The sequence below is a fragment of the Seriola lalandi genome, unplaced genomic scaffold (genome assembly GCF_002814215.2).
Source record: "Seriola lalandi dorsalis isolate HSWRI2012SDOR001 ecotype SW California unplaced genomic scaffold, Sedor1 jcf7180002054408, whole genome shotgun sequence".
In the NCBI taxonomy this organism is placed as follows: Eukaryota; Metazoa; Chordata; class Actinopteri; order Carangiformes; family Carangidae; genus Seriola; species Seriola lalandi.
In genome coordinates, this window is record NW_019524961.1 from 421,512 (window position 1) to 434,363 (window position 12,852).

The 12,852-nt window shown below is 40.5% G+C and overlaps 1 protein-coding gene across 3 annotated transcripts in view; it reads right to left on the reverse strand.

Moving 5' to 3' along the window:
* rbms3 (RNA binding motif, single stranded interacting protein) overlaps positions 1-9,046 on the reverse strand; it is a 273,401-nt gene extending 264,355 nt beyond the window's left edge. The window contains exons 1-2 of one of the 3 annotated variants that reach the window (XM_087175003.1): positions 8,810-9,046; positions 6,629-6,817 (exon numbers count right to left, since the gene is read on the reverse strand). In XM_087175003.1, the coding sequence (XP_087031129.1) occupies positions 6,629-6,802 (174 nt within the window). In that variant the 5' untranslated portion in view covers positions 6,803-6,817; positions 8,810-9,046. The remainder of the gene's footprint in view (positions 1-6,628; positions 6,818-8,809) is intronic. The other 2 variants (XM_023409817.2, XM_087175004.1) reach the window with 2 other exon arrangements.
* Between the last annotated feature and the right edge of the window lie 3,806 nt (positions 9,047-12,852).

A 12,852-nucleotide genomic window follows, 5' to 3' on the forward strand; every position in this document is an offset into this window, starting at 1 on the left:
TTGCCAAGTCAACCTGTCTGCCCTGATGAACGGCTGTTTTTTGAAAACTTCATTTGGGGTTCACTTATTTTTTCATGCTGAGAGTGAACAAATGCTGTCCAAATATTTTCCAAACCTTTCACAGCAGCTCTAGAGCGACATGCCTCTCACCACAAATATTCTACAAAAACTAAACATCACAGCTCGAAAATCATTTATTTTTATTAACATTTCATGCTATTTAGTTTTACAGTATACGTGTGCATCTAAATTAGATTGGTTTTAACAATTTAAAAGTAAATGTAGAATACTATTATTAAATATCTTATCAAATCTATTCAATCAAGACGAAACTGGTTCAAAATGTTCTTGTATTACAGTAGCTTAAAAAAAAAAAAGAGCTTCCAATAATGCTCAGGATAGCCTTACAGTAATGAGATTATCACATAAACTACACACATTCAGTTGTACTGTATTTGCCTGCGCTCCTCTGCCATCACAGTCAAGTCACATCTCACTTCTCTGCAAAGCAACCTCTCTCTCTAAAGGTATTTTCCTTGAAATAGTCTAGTGCATGGCAGTGAATATTTGTGCTGTCAAAGGATTAAGACATCACAGCATATCTAAAACTATTACATCTACAATTTATTTTACTTTCCTGACACAGCTGAGCAGACAAGCCATTAATTTTCTCAATAAAATGCAGTAGTAAGGAGTTTTTAAAGGTCCCTACAATTGTGGAGCTTTTGAAGTGCTATGCTGGGCACCACACACACACACACACACACACACACACACACACACACACACACACACACACACACAAAATCATTTGCTTATAACAGGTTCAATTTATTGCAGTAAAAGACAGGCAGCCATTTGTATATGTGAATGCAGAGCATTTGACAACGTGCCAGTTTTCAATTTGTCCGCTTGCAAAGAGCCCATTGTAATTTGCTGTTTAATGTGCATATTACAGTCATTTGCGCATTGTACTGTTTCCACGATCAGGCATACTAGCATATTGATTAACCTGCGGTTTAGGAAACCTGCCGAGGCTTGGGGCAGACTCTTGGGCTGCTCCCTCCAAAACCCATCAGCCCACCTCCACTGGCCATTCATATCCGGAGGAGGGGTGTGGGATCGATGGCATGCCGGGATGCTATTAGAGCTGAGGCAGCTAGGCAGCCAGGACTTCAAAAGCAAAGTGTGGGAGGAGAAATAACACAAGGTAATTATCTGGGCCCCGCTAGCTACCACCGAGGCAATCTGTAGAGTGGAGGAAGAGGGGGGGCTGTGGAGGTGGTGTTCAGGATGTCTGTCCATATTTACCTCAACTCACTGCACTATGCTCACTACAGCAATGCTGATGGAGAAGACAAAACTTTCCCTGACAGAAAATGTTATATCTTTATATTTTATCCTGTTACCTGAGATTTTTACATGACATCTTTGTTCAGATTGTGTTCAACTTACAGCAAAATCCAGATCAATTCTTTAATGGTTAAACTGCTGATCAATTTACAAAAAAGAAAAGTAGTAATTAGAGTGAATAGCATCCCAACCTGTCACACTACTGCTGAAGCCAAATTGCCTAGCAAGGTGAGAGGCCATCTGCTTCTCTAGTTAACTTTAAAGTCATGATGAGTGCGAAACCATTAGGCAAATGCTCCAAGAGCATCTGGACAACAAGTCATCTCAAAGTCAAGAAAGTTCCACTTATCTGACTGCAGCTTACACAAGTTGATTTTATTGGTTAACAAACATGAAATTCATTCTAATCCTGACTAAGTATCATCTGCACAGATTTTAATTCTCTGATCGCTCATTTGGAAGTACACACAAAATCTTCAGTCAGAGCAATTTAATATAATTTTCTTCCTCTGTTCCTGAATGTTTCTCATTTGTGTAATTAAAATAACAGCAATAATCACCGGTATGACTATTCCACTCTACGCCTAAAAGCTCACTCCCTAATGATTCATTTCTAATGGAAAGAAAACACAAATTACCACAGCAAGCAATGGATATGTCTTTTTCACATACATATGAGAGATGAACTATACTCTCTGTAAACATAGTGCGCACTAGTAAGCACAGATATTTCCCCCCTAAAATAGAGAACAATTGTAAAATTTGCAGGATCAGCAAGCTAACCCCTACATGCAGCCATTGGCTTTGTGCTTACTGACTTATTTCTGCTTCCAGTGCAGTTAATGAGTTAAAGGTCAGTAGGCTGTTATGACACCAATTAGTGCAGTATTTCCAATCACCACTGTAACTCATCATCGTTGGTGGTCGGCTGCTTTTAGAAGAATAATGAACACAAACCAATACAGGGACGCGAGTGAAATAATCCCTCGGGTGGTTTAGAGGTCATGTACTGCACTTCAGTTAGTGTCACAGATCAACACAGGAAGGGGGTGAGGGTACAGCCAAGTGTCAGGGGCCATGTTAAGGTTAAAGTACAGGGACAGCTTTAACACATTCAGCTCAACCCTTGAAAGGAAAACTTTACCTGATCTTCCTTGAGGATTCTTCTATGAAACTTGTGCATGCTGAAGGGATCGAACCTGAGCCTTTTTTCCAAATTTGCAGAATCTAAACGTGTTAAGGCAAACTGAAAAATATTATTTTTGCTAAAGAAATCAATTCATTTTATATTTCCTTGTTGTTTGCTTGCCAGTACTGCAATTCGATTGGTGCAGTATCTGTGTGGATGGACACTTAAAATAGTTTGCGATATCAGTTCATTTCCAGTGGGCCTTACAGTCAGTTATTCCCATCTGTAATTTGACCACTCCGTATCTAATTCAGTGACTCTGTATGTTACTTCATGTCGTGATTCAAATCATGGGGTTACATACGGTGTACAGTTAGGAGTACCAGTTGATGTGAATTTTGACCGTCTGGTCATTCTCCATCACCACAACTGGACCCTTGAAAGAGAGATACCTGGTTAGCCTCCCCCCCTCCATTGTATGATGTACGAACATGTATAGAAGCCGTTAATGACATCTGGAGGAATCAGTGTAAGCTAGCTACCACTACCACCAAGCTAGTTAGCCTAGCTTGCTAGCCTCCATTTTCCAAATGGAATATAAATGTAAGAGCACAATGGATCGTCCCAAAAGTCAAAATGTTGTAAAGGGATAACCCTCTTAAAATGATGATGATAATAACATTAATAATAATAATAATAATAATAATAATAATAATAAATACCAAAGCTATTAAAGCAAAAAACAATGTGAAAAACCATATGCACTGAAAATGTGAAAGAAAAATCATATCAAAGATTCAGTGACCTCTTTTCCACCACTGGCCTGCTTCACAAGACATAAAACCCCATAGCACAACCACAGCTACCAGATAACATCACAAGCAGGAGCACTTGGGGATTAAGTGCTCACTGAAGGGTACTTCATCAGTACATTGCTGAGAGTAAAATGAATTTTAAACCTTGAGTTTTTTGCTCCTGGGTATTCAGATTCAGGAGACAGTCTGAGGATTAAAACGGGCAAATTTACTTTCGCCAGCTGACTTCCTTAACCTTTTGCAACAGCTGACTGCACTGTGGACGACCTCAAATGCCACAGCAACTCTGAGCTTGAGCCCAGAGCCCGGGTCAGACTGCGCCACCTCATTCCCAATGATGTATCACTAATAAACAACAGGGCAAGCCATAGGCAACTACCCTTTAACAACAACAAGAGCACTGGTCCATTTCCACCGATGACACCTTGATGAATAAACTGTCCAGGCTAATCAATGACACCACGGCAGCAGGAGCCAGCCTGTCAACTGGTTAGTCAGGCAGTGTCAGAGGCAAACACACTCCCAGGGCCACTTTCAGTGAAATGCAGCAGGTGTTGACTCAACTGCTAATCAACCAACAAACAGCAAAAAATGAAAAAAAATAAAACTACACACGCACACACACACACACACACACACACACAATGACAGGGGCAGTGACCTTTTCACCCACTATAGGGTAGTGTCTGCCACTTGGTGACACCCACTGTTGAATTAAAAAACAAATTTTTTGTTTTAGATGTATCCACTGTGAGCCACTTCTGCTCTGAAATTCAAGATGCTAATGCCTTTAGGCCTCATTGCTTCACAATGCAGCACCAACAACCAAAGACAGACAAATGTCTGTGTTCAACATAAACACTGAGCACTCTTCTGTGGTGGCAGCCAGTGTTGTGCATGAACACGTTCTTTTTTTTTTAGTGAACGAATCAGTTCACGTTTTACGACAGTTTTACAGCACACCGCATGATGTCTCCATAGACAAGGCCCAGCTTGGCTGGTGCTAGTGGTACAGGAGATACAGGTGGTGCAGACGCATCTACTACTGCTGAAGCCAGTTTTTTTGGAGCATTTGAAGCCGTTTTATATACAAACAAGTGAAGACTCAGACGGATTATATTTATTTAAGCATTTAAAATGTAACTAAGGTCTGTGATTCTTCAGTGGTATGCAATAATTCATTTAGTTTGGGAGTGGCTATGATTTGGGGCTGGTGATGGATGGGTAGAAGGAGGTTGAAAAAGAATATTGACATTCATTTATTAAAAAAACGGAACAAATGAACGTGAACTTGTTCATTTTTGGAACTGGGAACTTAGTTCAAAGTTTTAAAAAATGAACTATGAACGTGGACTAGTTGATTTTTATCTGTATGAACTGAACTTTGAATAAGTTCTTTTTAAGTGTGAACTGGCACAACACTGGTGGCAACAACATCATTGTAAACCACATACATAAACGTTTCATAGGTGTCACTGACAGATTCAGACAGGGTCACGATTCATACTGGAACCTTTGAGCACTGAGTTTTACACAGTTTTCTGCTTTGTATCTGTACACAGATGTTCACAAAAGCACTTCTTGTTTCAGTGTCCTTGTGTAACCTCACCACTGATATCATTTGTTCACAGATTTTATTCACACAGTGTCTTTTTTGTGACAAAAACAAATCCTTTCTACTCATACACAAACTTGAATTTCTCATTCTTATTTATTTGACGGGTTTACAAAGGTTGATTTACAACTACAAACTTTAATTAATTTACAAGCTCAAAATCGTAGTGACCCTTATTTAATAGTTTTATGTACCAGTAGACAATACATGCATCAGTCAATGTGGAAGTCCTGAGGTGTGTGTGTGCGTGTGTGTTTTTGTGTGTTTCAATTACCCCTTAGAGAGGAGCCAGTCTTTTCCCTACAAAATGTCTGAGATAATTGATTTCTATAAAACTTGTCTAATTTCTCCTCTAATACCAGACAACACTGATAAAAATATAAATATGTGACTGAAGACATGCATCAAAAGCTTAAAATGTTTTGTATTATTACAATAATCATTATCAGACAGTGTCAGTGGGTGAAAACGTATATCCAAGTTTGCCACTGGTTATTTTTCACAATTACACAGCTAAATGAGAAATGGTTCCCACGGGTCCAAAAACAGCACAGCACGCTGTTTAATGTGCACTTTCATTCTGTAGGTATTCTAATTATCGAAGTCTTTTATTTCCACATGATTGCACATAAATGCAGCATTTCATGACTGAACCAAACTTTTTGATCACATCTTCAATAACATTTCTGTGCTCACTTTTGAAAAATTTGTCAAAATAGCCATAAGGAATAGTTATGAGATATATAAGCCACAGAGGCCTCCTGCCTAGACAAGCTGACAACACACCTAAAACAATTATATTATTTCACATTTTCAGTAGCTTATTATGTCACCCAAATGCTTCTGAAGAATTTTTCCTCACCAAGATGAAGACCCTAAAGGGTTATGTCAATTACTGTTTGCTCAAAGTCTGCTCAAAATACTAAAAATTGATAGAGCAAGCCATGACAAGCATCCCACTCAGAGCTGCCAGTACCAGTCAGTCCTGTCCTCTGGTGAATGTTTTCGTATATCTGTTGTGTTTATTCTGCCGCTATCTCTTCTCTGCTCCAAGGCCTACAGAGCCTCTCAGGCTGATTGACGGAAAGAGGTTCTGGCTCCTGCCAGAGAAGTATGACTGACATCCATGAGATGGAAGAGAGCCAATAAGGATTTTACTCTCACTCTTGGACATGCAGAGGGCTCCAAGATAGTAGAGGGTTGAAATGAATGAGAATCAGCATTCACACATGGAGGCTACTCAAGCCACATAGGTCTGTATGTAATTAGCAATTCTAAATGCACATGTCCTACCTGTGGTTCGTAGAATGTGCTTATGGTTCTCATGGCAACATAAAAACACTTTACCTACTTCCTTTAAAACCACTGAAGCCAAAGACCAAAGTACCTATAGTTTCACTTTTTGTTGCAACAGCACTGACAAGCAAACAGGTTCCTCCAACACTAGATAAGCCACATGAGCAAAGTGCATGACATCAATTAACACCACAAAACATGCAAACTGCATTGCAACTTCACTTTTCAGCACACCAAGGGAGATCACAATGAATGAGTGAGTAAGAGTTTCTTTACGTGAAAGTACAGAACATATCACCCAGAATAGCTCAACAGATGGGCAGGATCTCATCACTCATCACACACACACACACACACACACACACGTACACACACAGCACAGCAGCTGCAGATGTGCAGCAGTGGGAGTCTGCAACTTACTTTTTTGTCGTCTTTCTGGCTTGCTGTCTGTGCATCCTTACTGTGGTTGTCAGAGGAACTCCTGCCACTGGCATCCGTCTGTCTGTCGTCCAGTTCATTCTGCTGATTGGCCCCTGACCGAGGAGAGCCCAGAGGGCCGGGCTCTGCCTGCTGAACGCCACTCTGGACCTCCATCTTCCTCTGCAGAGCCTACAAAAGGTAGCATGTGATGGAGGAGAATAATGCAGGAAAATATGAATGAATTAATCAAGCGAACCACACACAAGGAGTCACAGGCTTGTTCTTACAGTCATCGCTCCCAAATACACACAGATCTGCATGTACTCCCTAGACTGTTTCTACTGAGGTGCTGATGAGTGCAGGGGAAGACAATAATGAGAAAATGTTGGCTGGCAGCAAAATATCTGGGTATTTAAAAAATAACAAGTAATACGTTATTAACCAACTATATCAAAGTAAGACTAACAAAAATCATGGATAAAGAGATGAATAATAGAGGACAGAAATCAACATTATGATCTATTATCTATTTAGTTTATAGCGTGCAAAGAGTTAATTTACATATTTGTTTTAGTTTACTAATTCTCAGCACTCTGCAAAAGCTGAAGCTCTCTGTAATTATTTAGGTTGGTAAAATAACTATGGATTTATTCGTTATCTAACATACTACTGTATAACCAAGCACTTTTTGAATTTAAACAACAATTTCTATCCATGACAACACATAGGCTTAATGAGGACATATGTGTTGTCTAACATCTTTACGATCATCCCTAAATCTTAATAATAAAATTAACCAGACAGATAAAAATCGACTATTTAAGAGGTCCTGCATCATGAGCCAACTATTATTGGAAAAAAAGAATGGTGGGACAGCAATATTGCTTGATTTTAATAAAAGGACATTTGTTACAAGGCTTTTTTTTTTTTTTGACATATCAGAGCAGGAAAAGCCCAGCTGTAATTTCTGTAATAACATTAGCAATGCCTGAATTCCATTTAGGTGAGATGGTTATAGGGTCCTGGTATTGTGCACGATGGCTCACTGTGATGGTTTCCTGGGACACCAGATGGAACTGAGCCATTGTTAAAAAAAAAAATTGTCTCACCTGTTTTTCTCCTGCTATGACAAATCAAAACATCAGCCCTGAAAAAGGTCTGTTTAACCAAACTGTTGTTATCACTTTGGACATATATCAGGGGTCAATTCTCTCAGTTACAGTAGAAACCTTTCTAGCTCATGAAGACTGACTGCACAAAAATGAATCTGACAAAAGAAAGTATGTGTTGTTTGTGAGAAAGATACATTGCATTATATCAGTAGCAGGCGCATAGTGTTTTCAAGTCCCCAAACAATAAAGCAGAGACAAGCAAAGTAAAGGAAAAAGTCACCTTGTCTGAAGGCCAGATCAAAAACTAGCTGTCTGAAATCAGCAGCCCACTGATGTTTAGCACCTAGTGGTTTCATTCTGTATTCTGGGGCCATCAATAAGTTATGAGGTCAGTTAGTTGTTCTCTCAACTGAGATGAGCTGCCTCATAAATACATATCCTGAAGGACCTTTTACTAAACATTTTAACACTGCAGCACATGGAAAGCAGTAAGGCATGCTACAGAACTTGGCATCCTTCCTTCACAGGTGAGCGCACCTGTTGGCCCTTATTTATTAAACCCTATGACGTGAAATGTGACGTTGTTCCCGCAACCATCGTCATCTCATTGAAAATTGCTAAAAATTTGCCATTAAACTGAGTCTAATAATGACGAACTCTGAATGGAATAAGGCCTTATTTTTGTAGTAGGCTACATACAGTAAGTCTGGTGTGTATCTACACTAGTTACCTAGCAGGTGAGGCCCGGGGTCAGCACTAAATTTTAGGACGACAGTTGGCAAAAAAAACCTTCAAAGTTGGCTCCTTCCTGAGTTGCTATTGTGCATCCGCCTGCTTTGCCTTCACTCCAAGCCAATAGGCAAATGAAGCTGCAATTACCAATGGATATTTTCACAAAACAACTCCAGCAACATGTATTATCTATCGTTGTACCAGCTTCGAGCGACTTCCAAGCATTGTACCGAGGTTATGTCGCCGCTGACAGGGCTTCTAGCGCTGTGTCTGTGTTGTAACTGCGTATGGCGGCGGCACACCAACAATAGCAAGTCGCAAAACAATGCCGAAATACCTCTGTCACTTCTTGGCTCCTCGTTATGTCAGAAGCATATCAAGAGGAAGATGCGGTAGTGCAACTTGCTTTACATCTCTGTTGTTGCTCTGACGCGGAAAGCCACAGCAGTCTGGGGCAGAACAACAGGCAAGCAGTTCATTTAGTTGTCTGAGAAGTTATTCCGTCAAAAACTGGCTGAGGACATGTGAGACACTTCTGTCGCCGCTGAGAAGGCAGCGCGCGGTGTCAAAGCCGCACAGACCCGGTGCTACTGCTACTGCTGCTGCTGTTGTCACGGCGGGCGTGTCCCCGCGAGCTGTCACCAAACAATCCCTCCTCCCTTCCAGCCCCCCTCCCGGTTAAAGTGAGCCCGTGTCAAAAATGGTGCCTTCAGGTGATCCTCGAAGCCTTCTATGTCTGTTTGAAATGGCTGCTGCAAGTGTTTTAAACCCAGGGAATCTATTTTGATGCCTTGGCCTGCCCAAAAGAAAAACACAGACAAAAATGTGTGTGTGTACTTAGGAAAAATAGCCTACAACCGTGGTTGTCAAACTAGGGAGTGGACCCCCCCTGGGTGGGGCATAGAGCCATTATATATAGCCATTCAACATTGATCCATTTCTTTTATTATTTGCATCCCCTATCATTGTTAATGATTGATTAAAAAAATTAAAAAATGTCTGGCTTCTGAAGAAGGTCATGCCAGAAAAAGTTGGAGAACCACCTGCTATAACAAGCTATAATCTTGGCAGTCACCATAGTAGTTAGGCTACACTTGCAGATAATAAACCTACATGGAATAATTTTTTATTTATAAATGATTCAGATGCAATAGAAACGTTGAAACGTTAATGTTGTTGTTGGAAACACCAAATTTACACTGTAATACTGTAATGTATTTTTGTTTGTAGGTCTGCACTAGTTCTTACTTATTTGCTTATTTGGCATTTGACATCACATTGTGTTTCTGTAGATAAAGTTTTCCTCTCAACCAAAACAAACATTTAAACCATAAATGATGAAGATAAAACATAAATACCAGCCCAGGCTAACTGTTCACATAAAGTAAAAGTTAATATAACTATCACAACCGAACAACAGTAGTTTTCCCGCGCCAAAAAGTCCTTTCATCAATATTTCCTACAGCAGTGAAAGCAGCAAAACCTCCACTACCGTGGGAGGGGCCAACCTGTCTGTTGTAGGAGAGGTGAAGCTGGGCCAGTAATAGCTGAACATGAGTGCAAGTGAAAATAGATATAGTCTATTATATAACGTGCATAGTGTAAAACGACTGGACCTTGATATTTAGGTAAAAATCTACAAATCACGATTCATCAACACCATAGTGTTATTGATGGTGATAGTAGTATATCAGCTGAATTACACCACTTTTTTATTGAATATATGTGCTTAAAGTTATTTTTGCAAAGTGAGAAGAATGTACTTCTGATAACACAAATCTATAATCTGTAGCCTAACCTTAACTGGTGTAATTTTACTTAAATCATTCCCATCTAATACTTGAAATTAACAGCCATTTTGTATCGCCCTGATTCATATATTTTTCTTGCTTCAACCCTGCTGTTAGCATGGAGCCCTATTCTTTCTGGCCTACTATGGACAAACGTTGACAGCAATTGAATTTGTTGCATTTGTAGATTTTTTAGAAGCGTGTAAAGTGTTCAGAGAGAGTAAAAATTGGAGAAATGAATTACCATAGGAAAATAATCAGTGAGCCTCAATGATGGCCACAAGGTGGCAATATAAACTCAGTAAATGGTGAGTAGAACGAAGCATGTTGGAAGTATCTATGTTTGGATTCTAGAAAATATGATACAACTAACCAAATCATACTTTATCAAGTGACAAAATGTAATTAATAAGTGGCTCTTGGGCCTTATGTCTGCTCTGTTGTCCTCTGTGTTAGTATGTAAGAGTGTTGGGAGTGTCTGTTGGGTGGAGGAGATGATAAAACTCCAGTAGGTGCCATACAGCATACCTGATCTATTCTCTTTCTTTATTTATGCTATTTGACCATTGTTAAGCCCTGTGTGCAGTGTTTACCCTAAAGATGGGGCCCTCCATCTGCTGAGCTGAGCTATAACATGAGGGAGCCATCATATGGGTGTTGGCCCCCTCATCTTCATCGCCCTCCTGTCTGCCTCAGCTTAGGAGCCATACTGGTGCGCCGTCTCATCCAAGGCAGAAGGGAATTCACCCAAACGAACAACTGTTCTGACAGGCGGGCCCTCGTCTGTTCTGAGAGAGCTGCCATCGCCAGAGAAGGCAGACAGGCAGTGAGAGAGGCAGGTGGATCGACAGGCGAACAGGCGGAGGGTAAGGCACTGCGAGGAGCAGGAGACTGGGCCCTGTACACTCAGGCCCCTCAGCATATCCAGGCAGGCATGTGTCCTCTATGGAAGCCAACAGGGACACACAGTCAGGCATGTCAGTGGCCCCAGCCGGCACAAGCAGATGTTTTCTGGGTATTGTTGTTCCGCCTCTCTGGTAATTGTTTTCCTTCAGGGCCAGACAGTGGGACAAGGTGCCAGGTTGTGTTGTGGGAAGGAGTTATGGAGAGATGGAGAGACAGAGTGTATTATCAATCAGTAATGGCTTTGGAGGCTGTTGTACGCAGGCTGTCCAGCTTTTTCCTTGTGCTCCATGTGGCTTGAATGACAGCAATACAAATGGCGAAGGATAAAGCATGTATTATGAGGTTTTCCAGTGCTGTAGAGGTATGTAATGTCTGGTTGGGATTGCAGCAGCGTGGTTTAGTGAGTGAGGAAAATTTGATTGACCAGAACACCCAGATTAAAGCCCCTGTGTCAACACTTGCTGAAAAGTCTTTGAGCAATTTGTGATTCAAACTCTTCAGTAATGTGTAATTGCAAATTTAATACTATACATTTGCCTCCGATCTATATCTTATTGTGAGCTGACGTGTGTGATAATGCTTTTGCAGTATCTTGGTATTGTGAAGTCAGTTTACCCTCACAGACACTTAGCAGTTTGTTATGGTACAGAAAACAGCTAATGCACTCCAACTGTGTTAGACACTGAGTGTTATCCTGTTATCCCATGCTGAAAATGCCCTCTTAATTAGCACAGTGAACTACTGAGAGCTTATTATAGGGTCAAATTTTCTCCAGACCTTGTTGAGAGCAGAGGCTGAATAGACCCACTAGGGGGCACTTTGAGACTTTGGATCAAAAGCATGAGCAAGAGAGTCTCTTTTGTAAACTGTTTCATAGTTTGGGATTAATTCATTGTAGATTTTGTGTACTTTAGTGTAAAAACTCAGACGTTTTTTCACAAGCTGCTGTTCCTCCTTCCCCTGACAGTCTTGTATTGGGTATCATGATTGACAGAACTGATAATTACTTTCTTTATACTAGGGTTTCATTCTTTTGAGACCGACTTATCACTAACTATATAGCTCAATCCATCATTTAAACTGTGTGTCATTTCAGTGTTACTGTTCAACATCCATCCCCTAAAAGGAGCACCAACTCATGAGAGGCATGTTAAGGTATGGTGAAGTACCATCTCATCTGTTCTCGTGGCATGCCACACTCCTGGGAAGCTTCACTAAAAGCCAGTGTCAGGATGCTAAGCTTTTTACAGACTGATGCAAGATGTAAGTAATTTGGTCCAATCATGTTTTTATTTTTTTTTTATATATATCTATATATATATATATAAATATATAATTGTAGGTGTTAAGCGCGCTGTTAAGAGCATGTGGGGAAGGCAGACAGAAAAAGCTTCAGCCATGGAATCTGCTGTTCACACGCAGAGCATTGGATGAAGACTGTATTTCATAATCTGTCTTCACTGCCAACAGATGCAAGTGAAAACAGAACCAATGTCACATCTGCCTTTTCACTATTTTTGGCATTCATTCGTGTAATCCCATTGTGAACATCATGTACGTCAGTCAGTTTCGACCTTGTTGCTTTCTCTCAGTGTATGTGTTTGTGTGTGTGTGTGTGTGTGTGTGTGTGTGTGTGTGTGTGTGTGTGTGTGTGTGTTTGTGTGTGTGGATGTTTCTGTTTGTT